Source organism: Varanus komodoensis, unplaced genomic scaffold (assembly GCF_004798865.1).
Source record: "Varanus komodoensis strain SLA01 unplaced genomic scaffold, ASM479886v1 scaffold1, whole genome shotgun sequence".
Classification (NCBI taxonomy): domain Eukaryota; kingdom Metazoa; phylum Chordata; class Lepidosauria; order Squamata; family Varanidae; genus Varanus; species Varanus komodoensis.
The window spans coordinates 127,055,783-127,066,787 of NW_025335268.1; the positions used below are offsets into that span (position 1 = coordinate 127,055,783).

General features: G+C 43.3%; 1 protein-coding gene across 2 annotated transcripts in view; it reads right to left on the minus strand.

The window, feature by feature from the left end:
• The window catches only part of CCND3 (cyclin D3), an 83,788-nt gene continuing 72,783 nt past the window's right edge, over positions 1–11,005 (minus strand). For both annotated transcript variants that reach the window (XM_044445184.1, XM_044445178.1), the window contains exons 3-5: positions 9,567–9,726; positions 7,882–8,024; positions 1–1,925 (exon numbers count right to left, since the gene is read on the minus strand). In XM_044445184.1, coding sequence (XP_044301119.1) covers positions 1,755–1,925; positions 7,882–8,024; positions 9,567–9,726 — 474 coding nt within the window. In that variant the 3' untranslated portion in view covers positions 1–1,754. The remainder of the gene's footprint in view (positions 1,926–7,881; positions 8,025–9,566; positions 9,727–11,005) is intronic.

The following is an 11,005-nucleotide window of genomic DNA, read 5'->3' on the forward strand; positions in this document are numbered from 1 at the left end:
CTAGTTTAAAAAAAAACTTTATTGCAATGTAATAGATTTCCTAACAACTGTATTTCAAGTGCTGGTGAATATCTTATTAACAAACTTTATTTGAAGCTCTAATAAGTGTGTGTGTGTGTGTGTGTGTGTGTGTGTGTGTTTGTGTGTGTGTACATAAATATATATGTATCTATAAAATGCATTCCCCTCATTTCCAAACTTTGCTAAAGTTCTAATGCATATGGACTTCCCACTCATCACAAGTGTTGATGGCACTTGAATTATATGACTAATGAGGCTTAAAGCACAATGAGGGGAAAGGAAAGGCAAAAAGAAAAAAAGAAGCTTTTTCTTGTTGGCAAATGTGACTGTCTCCAGTGGTGGTTTAGGTAGCATCAGTTCATTTTTTTTCCCAGCTGGAGGGCTGAAGAATAAAATACCACTAGAATTCAAAATACAAAGTTTGCTCCCATGACTATAGTTCACCCACACCTAATAATCTTAAAAGTGATAATTTATAAAAGCAGCATTTAGAAAAAATACTTTTTTTCCTGAACACACAAGAAAACAACTCTTGACTCCAGTGCAGTCTGCAGCTCATCATATTGTAAACTCTTAGGGGAAAGAAATTCATCTTTTATCCCCTTTTAAAAGCAGGTGATAAGTTATATATGCTTTGACTTCCTCCTACTCCTCCATCCATCCTTTGCATGTAGTTCTCCTGTCTTTTTCTCTCTCTTTTGGCAATGAAGACAAGAGGGATGTGTACATACAAGTATAGCAGCACTTATTGGGTGTACTCTGAATATAAATGACCTTGACTCTGACTAATCTCTCTCAAAGTAAGCAACCCAGAGGTATGAAGGAGAATGAGGAAGAACATTAAGGCACTATTTTATATGGCAAGAAGGGATGGACCAAGATCAAGTACTCTTGCTGAGCCTCTTCCCTTGCTTTGCAGCTTTGTAAGTTAGTCCTCACAATAAATAAAGTAGCTGATGGGTCTCTTAGGAGTAAACAAAGGCAACTGGGTGCAAGTAGAATTTATCCCTTTGGGCCTTTGTGAAGAGGGGATTTTCTGCCCCTAAGCTTTCACTATGGCAAGCAGCACTTTACAAGCACCTACAAGAAGCGAGCCAAAAAACCTCACCCATTTCCCTGCATTTATGCTACTATCACTCTCCAAAGGAAACTGAGACTTCCTTGGTATCAAGGGAAAGGGATCCAGCACTAAACTTCATATACCTTGGTCTCTTACCAGTGCCCAAATATGGCAGCATGAGCAAAGCAATCTTAGCCAAGGAGGTCTCAGGTGAACTTTGAAACTGCACGGACGGCGATTAGATAACAAAAGTGCGTTTTCTCTTGACATGCATGCAACAAGCATGCAGCAAAGATTGGGACAAAACAGCAGTGATGAGCAGCACCCACCAACAAAGCAAACCCAAACTGAAGAACATGTTGAACTGACACTATGTTCACCCATCCCTCCCAAGTTCAAGTATGGTTTAGCCAACCCCATGAGGCTCTCCTGATCCTAGGAAATATCAGGCAAGCAAGGGAGAAACAGTCCTACTGCAAAACGCCGACTTCCTTTCAAGCCCCACCCAGTTCCAACAGTCTTATTACAAAGATGATGTTCACTCGGGAAGTCCTTTCCCATTCCCTTTGTTCTTCAGGAATAACATGGACAGGCAGAATGTTGTAGGCAGCCTCTTAATTTCCTTCATCAGGCTCTACTTGCTGGGAGGTGGGTGGTCACAAGCAGGGCTTGATCACAGGTTGATGTCAGTGACATCCGTAGGTGTGCTGGTCAGGCTGACTTCCTGGCTATCTGGGTAAACAGCATCCTTAGAGGGGCTGTATTCTTGCTGCGGCTGGGAAGTCTGTTTCAGATTCTCTGCTAATGCAGCCTCGATCTGCTCCTGGCACGCTTTCAGGCAGTCCTGAGAAAGAGAGGAATGCACAACAATGAAAAAGATGTTCATTTCCACTTTTTTTTGTCCCTGAGGTACTTGCCTATTTTCAGAACAATTGAGCATCTTCTGATGTTTTAAAACATTCTTAGATTGGGCAAACAGGTCTTTTAGCTCCAGCAAAGTGGCACTCATCATGTCCAAGTTCGTCCTACAAGGACTTTGCATGGCAGTTGGGACTCAGCTAGCCTAAACCTGAATTTCAGAACAGCAAACCCCTGGCTATTCTTTTTTTCCTCAAATACATCTGTGGAATGGACACTAATTCCATGTGAAACCAGTTTAGGATTATTCAAGTTGTCATTACAGTAACAGAACAAGGGGCGATGACCTGCTTCAGAACCTCTTGTCAGATCTGGTCCTCTAAGCCAGGGGTCCTCAAACTTTTTCGATACGGGGTCAGTTGAAAGGCGGTCGCTACATGCGCAGGCCAGTGAGGTGGGGGTGCAGGCTGGTGAGGTGCTGTCGGGCACGTGTGAGGTGGCGACGAGCACATGCGTATGGGAGGCAGGCGGTGGCGCAGGCCAGATGGACTGCCGTGGTGGGCCGGATCCATCCCGCGGGCCGTAGTTTGAGGACCCATGCTCTAAGCTTTCTAGTTCTACAGAAGTACAGAAAGAGCATTCCCTTTATACATTGACTGTCCCAACCTTTCTCCCGCTGTTCAACCCCACTTTCTTCTCTATTCTTCCTAGGCTGAAATAATAAAGATGAGAATGTCCTTTGACATGCACAAATTAGCTTCCCAATACACATCTGAGGTTAGTCAGAGTAACTTGCAGGAGATGTTAGCCCCCAAAGCTCTTCTCATTTGCTACATTATGTGCTTCCTCCAAGGGAGACTTGGGAGGATGGCAGCAAACAAGAAGGCCTTCCTGGTGGTAGCCCCTGGGTGTGGAATGTTCTGTCTTAACACTAGCACTAAAACTGTCATCTTTTAGCTCTGGGTTACTACTTTCCTTTACTCTCAGGCATTTAACAACATACTTGTTATAAGCTGCCTAGAAATTCCTGTTCTAGAAATTCCAGTTGGAATAGTTTGGTAGTATACAAATGTAAAAATAAATACATACATAATAGGATGGGGCATTTTCATCTTGTTAGTCCTGGTAGTTATATTGTTAATTGCCTTTAACTTATTTTTAAACTGTTTTAAATTCTTCAGTGCTAATAGCTTTACATTATACACCATGTAGTGAACCACCTAGAGAGCTTTGGATATTGGACAGTACAGAAATATACTGATAATATATGTTTAGTAAATGAACAATACAGGTCTATTTCTACATCCAACTCTGCGCGTACAAGATTCACCACTTCACATTCATCCACCTCCTACTGTTCAGCTATGGCACAACACGAATAGTTTGTCCTTCTAGCATGGCTGTGTTTCAAATTTGAAAACTGTGTGCTGTACCTTTAGAAGTAACCCTGAAGGCAGAAAGAGTGGTTATCAGTAAGGTTCCTCCTACCTTTCCCCTGCCTCCAATTCCTGCCTTCCTCTCAAGGTTCTGAATGTGATACTCTGCATGTGACTGAACTCTCTAGATTCTAGATATCAGTTCATGGATGCAACAGTCTTACAGGCAAGTGACAACCTTGACCTTACATTTAGATATGCAGAAATGGTTTGTCTTGGGGAGATGAGGAAACCCCTTTAGTTCTGCAATGAGTCACAGTGGCAAGCCTCGCAAGACACCTTTGCTGCCTGTGTCTCTTGCTCTAAAGGCTAGGAGTCACCCTTTCCGCCACTTTTAATGAAGTGACATTTTGTGCAGCAGACCTTCAGGGTTCTGACTGGATCACGGACAGGCTCCTCAAGCCTAGCTCTCTTCACAGGATCCTGTCATATATACAATCTTACAAAGAATCCTGCCAAGTTCTTAGAAATTGACAGAGGATGTGGCAAGTAAAAATAGCAACACCCAACACTCCGTCCCCAAGACACTTCCAGTAACTGTGGCTTTCAAAACCTCCACTCAACAGCAGCAAGAACTTAGCAAGAGCCATTCTAAACTTCATGGCCAGCTTGCAAGCCCATGGGAAGGGAAAGGAAGTAAAAGCTATAAAAGAAGAGAATTGAGGAAATTCAGAAACATTATAGTTCAGGGTTCTGCACAGGATATACTTTGGCAAACTGGACTTTCCGGGTGTACTTTTCAGGGGACTCTGCCACACTATTCAGAAAGTTAAAGAAGGGTCACAATGCAGTGGCGGAGCCCTGCCCTTGTCGGCCAGAGGTCTCAAGTACAGTCCCCAGATCTCCAGGTGAGGCTGGAAAAGACCCCGCTCTGAAAAATCTGGAGAACTGCTGCCGGAATTCTGAACTTCTGAATGAGTCCAATAAATTCCAAGCAAGATGCCCCTGGAGCAACCCTGTGGCTCTCATGTCCTGGTTAATGCAACACAACCCAACACACACCTGGTACCTAAAAGTGTTTACCCTCACTGAAAGAATACATAACTGCGAACTCCAACAAGCACATACGGAAACTGAAGCAATCAACATACTGACAGGGAACACAGGAGCAGTTGTGAAGGTATAGGGCTGGGGCAGAAAACCTGTGGCCCTCCAGATGATGTTCTTGGACCACAACCTCCTGTCACCCCTGGCACCTGGCAAAAGTTAAGGCACAAATGACAAGGCCATTTTCCCTTCTGCAGCTGGCCAATGTGAGAGAGAACAAACACCCCAAGTCACCAGTGAAATCCAGTACCCACTGGAACCTGCAGCAGAAGTTGATCAGGTATGGCAAGACACATCAGAAAAGGATCCTTCTCCTGCTGCCTCATCCTGTCTCTAGAGACAGCATTTCAATGGTCACGGTCACAAAAAGTGAAAGGGAAGCCAGAAGGAAAACCCTGACAGACAAGCAGTCCAGCTTAGGGCAGGCCAAATTACAACAGGCATTGGCAACTAAAGCTCACCTAATCTTCTCTCTGTGAGCTTTCTCCAGTTTGTAATCCTCCCCACACCTCCCACCTGTTCCCCACTGCCTCCAATCAACCATGTCCATAGGGTCAGTATTCAGCTTTGCCACATTCACAGTAGCAACTTGCAAGCCAGCAACTGTTTGTGGGCAATTCAGGGAGTTGAGGGCAAAAAGCCAAAAAACTCAGCCTTCCGCTCCATGACTGTCAGGCAGTGATTATAAGAAAGGATCTATAAGAAAAGTACAATTCTAGAGCTGCTGCTCTGCTCTCCAGTTTTTCACCAGGTAACAGAATACATAAAGAACAGCTTTGCTCTCTTCCCTGGCGCCCAGGGAGGGCTTGCAAATGCCACTTAAAGCAAGCTTCTCTGGGCTCTGTACTTGCCCCTGCCAGGAATCTGACACTTGGCCACATGAACAGATGCTAAGCTAGTTTCACCAACTCCTGATTGGCCAACCAGTCTCTAACACCTGCACATTCAGGTGACGGGATGCTTTTCAAAAGAGCCTCCTGTGTAGAAAAGACAAAAAAGAGCAACTGATCCGAGGCATCATGCAAGTAATCAGTGGAGGAGCCATCTGCGGTGTGCAGCAAACATACACTCCATGGCAGGCCAGGAGCTGGCAGGGCACCCTGGGAAAGTGCAGTTGGGCTTTAGAAAGGCAGCCAAATCTGTGGAAACCCCCACTGGCCAGGGAAGAGTCACAGCCACTTTCTGTGTTGGCTTTGTACCCAAAAGAGGATGCTGGCTTGGGAATCAAGAGAGAAGCAAAGGACGGAGAGGAAGACTGCCAGCCAGAAGGCTCAGTTAGCTAGAAAGGAACTTGATACCTTCCTGTGCCAGCCATGCAACCTTGCATCGCAAACAGACAAAGAAAGCCAATGGTGTCCTCTGTTTCTGGAGGATGCGGCACTTTTCCGCCTTGGACTAGAATTTAAAAAAGCAGCTACTCTCAACAGTGTGAATACATGGATCGGATGAAATACATTGCTCTGTAGAAAACCTTTGGCCAAATACAGAAGGTTACCTCTAAGATACTGCAAAAGCCTCTGTGATCTTGCTATCAGCTGTGATGGCTGCTCTTACGGAATTATGCAGGATGTGAGTACCAGGACCCCTTGCATGTGTTCAGGTGCTTCTGCATGGCACACTGGGACTCCCAGATTTTCCTTTGCATGTGAATGCTTTCACACTATATCATAGGCCCCTTCCAAGGGCTCCTTGCTTTGGTCTTTCTGGAGTATCTTTCCGAGAGGGTAGAAAAGAGAGGCTGCAGAAACCCAGCGCAAGTGTGTTCTGCAGTATTACTGGGCTGCATAAACAGGAGCCTGAAGAGGATGGCACGACCTGCCATTTCCAGTATCTCAGATGAAATAACATTACTGAACCATACTGAATGTACTGATAATTCTGACAACTGGTCAGCATCCTCAACAAGTTCAGAGAGAGAAAAAAATTGTCCACTGCCTGAAATTCCACAACACATGGAAAATGAGGAGCTTCAGAGATATATTTCCCAGATGTACTCTACAAATATATGGCAGGAGGGAGCAGCAGCAAACTCAGCAAGTGCTCACTAATGCCTGATGCATATACACCTTTCCAGTGGCTTGTACAAAACAGTATTAAAAAGAGTATTAACTCTGAAGGCTCCCTTATGAACATCCATTCTGTGAAGAAGGGGCAAAAAGGGCTTACTTAGAGATGTTTGGGGGCTGCGTTCCAGTGGGGTTGGGCAGAGAGCAAAAGGGGCAAGGCAATTACCTAAAGTGCAAGCCTATTGTAGTTTAAAGTTGTTAATGCTGGCAACTAAGCCTCAAGAGGAGGCAATTTAACAGTTCAGAAATGGAAACACATTTCAGAAAAGCTGGAAATCCTCCAAAAAGATTGGTGAGAAGAAAAAGAGATGGATCCGTCAGAGGAAACCCAGAAGACTGAATCTGGTCACTAGGCCTGGGGTTCTGAGTCTGTACCTTAAGCACTCTAATCAGGATATAGTGAAAGCTTCAAGCACCAAACAGACCTATTACCAAAGTAATTCCCATTGAACTATTGACTAAACATTACTTTTGAGTAACATACAGGATGGCACTGCGAGTGACATCCATTGCTTATACCAAGAAGATACAGATTTACTTCCTCATTCCGACATAGACCCTCTTCCTTAATCTTGAGCATTTCTTCCACAAGTGGTCCCACTTAGAAGCTCACACACAGACCTCACTTCTCCATAAGAAGTGATGTAGCTCAATGAAAAGAGCACATAGTTCGCACACAGGAGGTTCTAGGTTCAGTTTCCATTTTCTCCCAGATGGACCAGGAAACAATCTTGCCTGAAACCCCGGAGAGCTGCTCCAAGACAGTATAGGTGACACTGGGCTAGATGGATAATGGTAGAAGCTTCCTATGTTTCTAAGCTGGGAAGCTGAATTATTTTCTAAATTTGCAGGAGAACAGTCGCTGTATCCCAAGGCTAGTGTTCTTCTACAAGCATAGACAAATGTCCTAATTTACCAGCACATTTCCAAAAAGGGTAATAGCAACCCAAGCATTTCCTTGACTTAATCCTGTTGATTTTAATATACATTCATTGATTTAATAAATATCATTGTTAGGTTGCTACTTTTGTTAACTGCACAGATTATCCATGTGATAGAAAGATGGGACTGAAATACTTTCAATCATTAGAATACTAAAATAATTTTTAATCATTATACTAAATATTAATCACAGCAGTAACAGGTTATCTCCTTGTTCTGATTCTACCTACATGTTGCCTGAAAGCCATGAAAGCTATCACCTAAATCAAGGAACCTATAAATCTTAAAATCTACTTGGATTGCACCACTCATCACTTTTTACAAAGTGATCCTTTTTGTTCTGCTTGCAAGCAGCTGAAGCCATGGCAACTTGTCTGAAATCAAAAGGCAAAAGCTAAGAGCACCCCATGTTTCTAATTCTGAAAATTGTTTCCCCTGATCATATACTCACCACCTCTGTGCCTGTAATGCCAGCAAGCAATTCTGTAAGTGCCTCGCCAGAAAAATCACCAGATGAGGTAGAGAGGCCGTGGACTGCCGCTCCAATGCTACCTGTAGCAATCATGGATGGTGGATACATAGCAAATGTGTAATCTGCAAATTACAGAACAGAAAAAGTGTTACAAAGAAGAGACACACATCCACTTGCTTCCTACTGCATTCAGTAAAGTATTCTAGTCAGGGAAAGAAACAACTTAAGGGAGAACCCATATGGTATATGAGTTTAGGACTGAAAACTAAGCAAGTACAAGCCTTTTTCACTTTTGGGAGTCCAGAGTTAAAGGCAACTGCCTGAACTGAGTTCAGATGTTTGCTGCTAAGGTCAGACACTTGGAAGTTTTATTTAGTATCTTACAAGCATACAATTCATTAGTTTACTGAGATAATTTTGCAAGAGAATGATAAAAGCCTGTTTTTCAGGAGTAGACTGCACAATGAGCAGGAGGAATCCTATGCTGAAAACACTGGGCTTAAAAGAAATCCGGTGAATTTATCCAATAGTTCTGCTGCTATTTCCTGCAGGTGTGTTGTTCACATTACCATATTTTAGTAACTGATTGTTCTTCCACCTTTTAGAGGACAGGAAAGAATTACTGCATGATGCTTTGTCCATTTGCTTCTAAGTCATCCAGAAGCAGACAGAGAGAACATCCTACAGTTGCTAAGCAGCCACAAAGTGCTTCTTCTCCACTATCTCTGAAACTAAGCACAACACTAAAACATAACTGAAGATACATGAAGCCCATCCAAGCCCATTTACCCAAGAGTGGCCTGCCAGTTAGAACAAGGCTGCACAAAAAATACTTTTCAGTGGCACAAGAGTGGCATTAATGATGCCCATGGCAGTGCACTTTTCTGAGAAACAGAACCAGAAGGAATCTTGCACATGTGCAGCAAAATGACCTTTTTATTCAAATGCCATTTTAACTGTTAATACCATTTATTTATTTTATTCTTCGGGCAGGGTGACTTATTTTATATTGTTAACTTGTTTTATATTTTTAGAGAGAGAGAGAGAGAGAGAGAGAGAGAGAGAGAGAGAGAGAGAGAGACACAGAGACACACACACACACACACACACACACACACACACACACACAGAGGGAGGCTAAGCAGATCAGAAGCATTAACATCACCAAATGGCTCTGCCGTGGCAAACAAATGTTGAAAGCCTCCATGAGAGACCACCTGGATCATACCTGTTCTTAACAGGTGATGAAACATTGTTTTTGTGGCTGTTGTATGCTATCTTCCAACTGAGAATGGTTATAAGAATGGTATGTCTTTATGAATAATGGCCTAAAACATTCATCACATATTCATCATCCCAGCTTTCAGAGAAACTGAAGCACCATAGTGCAGGGTGTTCAGGGCAGTCCCCCACCTGGTGCCCCTCTGACTATAACTCCCATCACCCTCTGTCAGCACAGCCCATGTCCATGCTGTCTGGGGATGACAGCTTTATTCCAACACATCTGGAGGGCACAGGTTGGAGAAAGATGGCCTAAGGTGACATTAAGAATCAATTCAGCACCACTACAAACTGAAAAACATGTTCACTTCTTTTCAGTCCCAATAATTTCACTACTGCTCCATCCTTCCAGAGAACAGCATGTTTGCAATTCAAACTTATACCTGTAGCACACAGTGCAATGAAGGTCTGTGCATGTTTCTTCACCAAGTTCACCTTATGTTGGGGAAGTGGCAGCTGCTGAAGAATATGATCCAGGAAGTCATTTGCTATTACTGACACAAGGTCCCATTTTAGCTTCTTTAAGACTAAACACTCCCAGTCCTGAAAAGAGAAAACAAGAAGAACATGTTATGCAAAGCAAAGCAACCTTTTCAACCAGACACATAAATAAACCAGCAAGATTTATGCTGCTGAGGATATACAGTGTATTTCAAGAAACATCTCAGCTGAAGGTTACAACAGCCAATTAGCAAAGAAGTCAGGGATCTGCCTGGCTAGATCTTACTGTGAACTGACAGATAGAAGATGCAGTGGACCATCATGTGGAATCTGCTAGCACCCCCAAACTCGTAGTTTCTTTCAGGAAGATATAGAGTTTACAATTGCTCTTTTCCTGTCCTAGCCAGGACTGTGGGAAAGCCTTCTGGTATTACTCCTGCTGATTTAAACAAGCCTTCAGCATTTTCCCCCTCTGCTGGCCAGGTAAATATTCTGCAAGAAAACAGAGCTGTACAACATCCACACGCATCACTGAAGTCCCTTCCCATTCAACTACACCAGTGGGCCCCAACCTGGTGCCCTCCAATACTTTGAGCAACTCCATCAGCCCTAGCCAGCAAGGCCAGGGGTGATGGGATTTTGAGTTGGGGGGCGGGGATTGGAACTGTACAAGAAAATCACAACTAGAACACGGAATTGTCAAACTCTCATTAAGCCCTTGCACAACCCTTTTGCAATGTAGACTAGCATCAATAAACACTCAATTCCCAGCAAATAGTATCATCCTGCAGCTGCTGATTTATTTCCTTTCTATACTGCCTTCTAGCCAAAGCTCTCTAAACAATTTGCAACAATGTATAAATGTGCAATATTTGTTGTTATTAAGAACCAAGCCCAGCCTTTCATTCAGTGGCACCCTTCAGTGCCAACTGGTATTGCCAGTGGTCTGAAGTGATAGGAGCTGTGCTCCAAAACATCTCCAAGGCACAGGTTGGGTCCAGAAGTACAGATGATTTCAAGGTCAACATCAGGGAAGCTCACATCCTTTTACCTGAAAGGACCAACCTGTTTTCCACAGATTCTTCTTATAATAATTCCACTTTATGACAGAATTATGTTGTTAAAGTATATATTGTTTACCCAGAATAAAATTGACTTTATTAGGTGCTTAAATAAATAAAATAATAAATTCCTCAATTGCTTTAAGGGGCAACACCAGAACCCCTGAAGAAGGGCATATGTGTTGAAAACAGCCAACATAATTTTCCTGAACTTCTCCCTGATATTTAACAAGTGCAGTTCAACCAGCTTAACACTAACACACACACACACACACACACACACACACACACAGAGAGAGAGAGAGAGAGAGAGAGAGAGA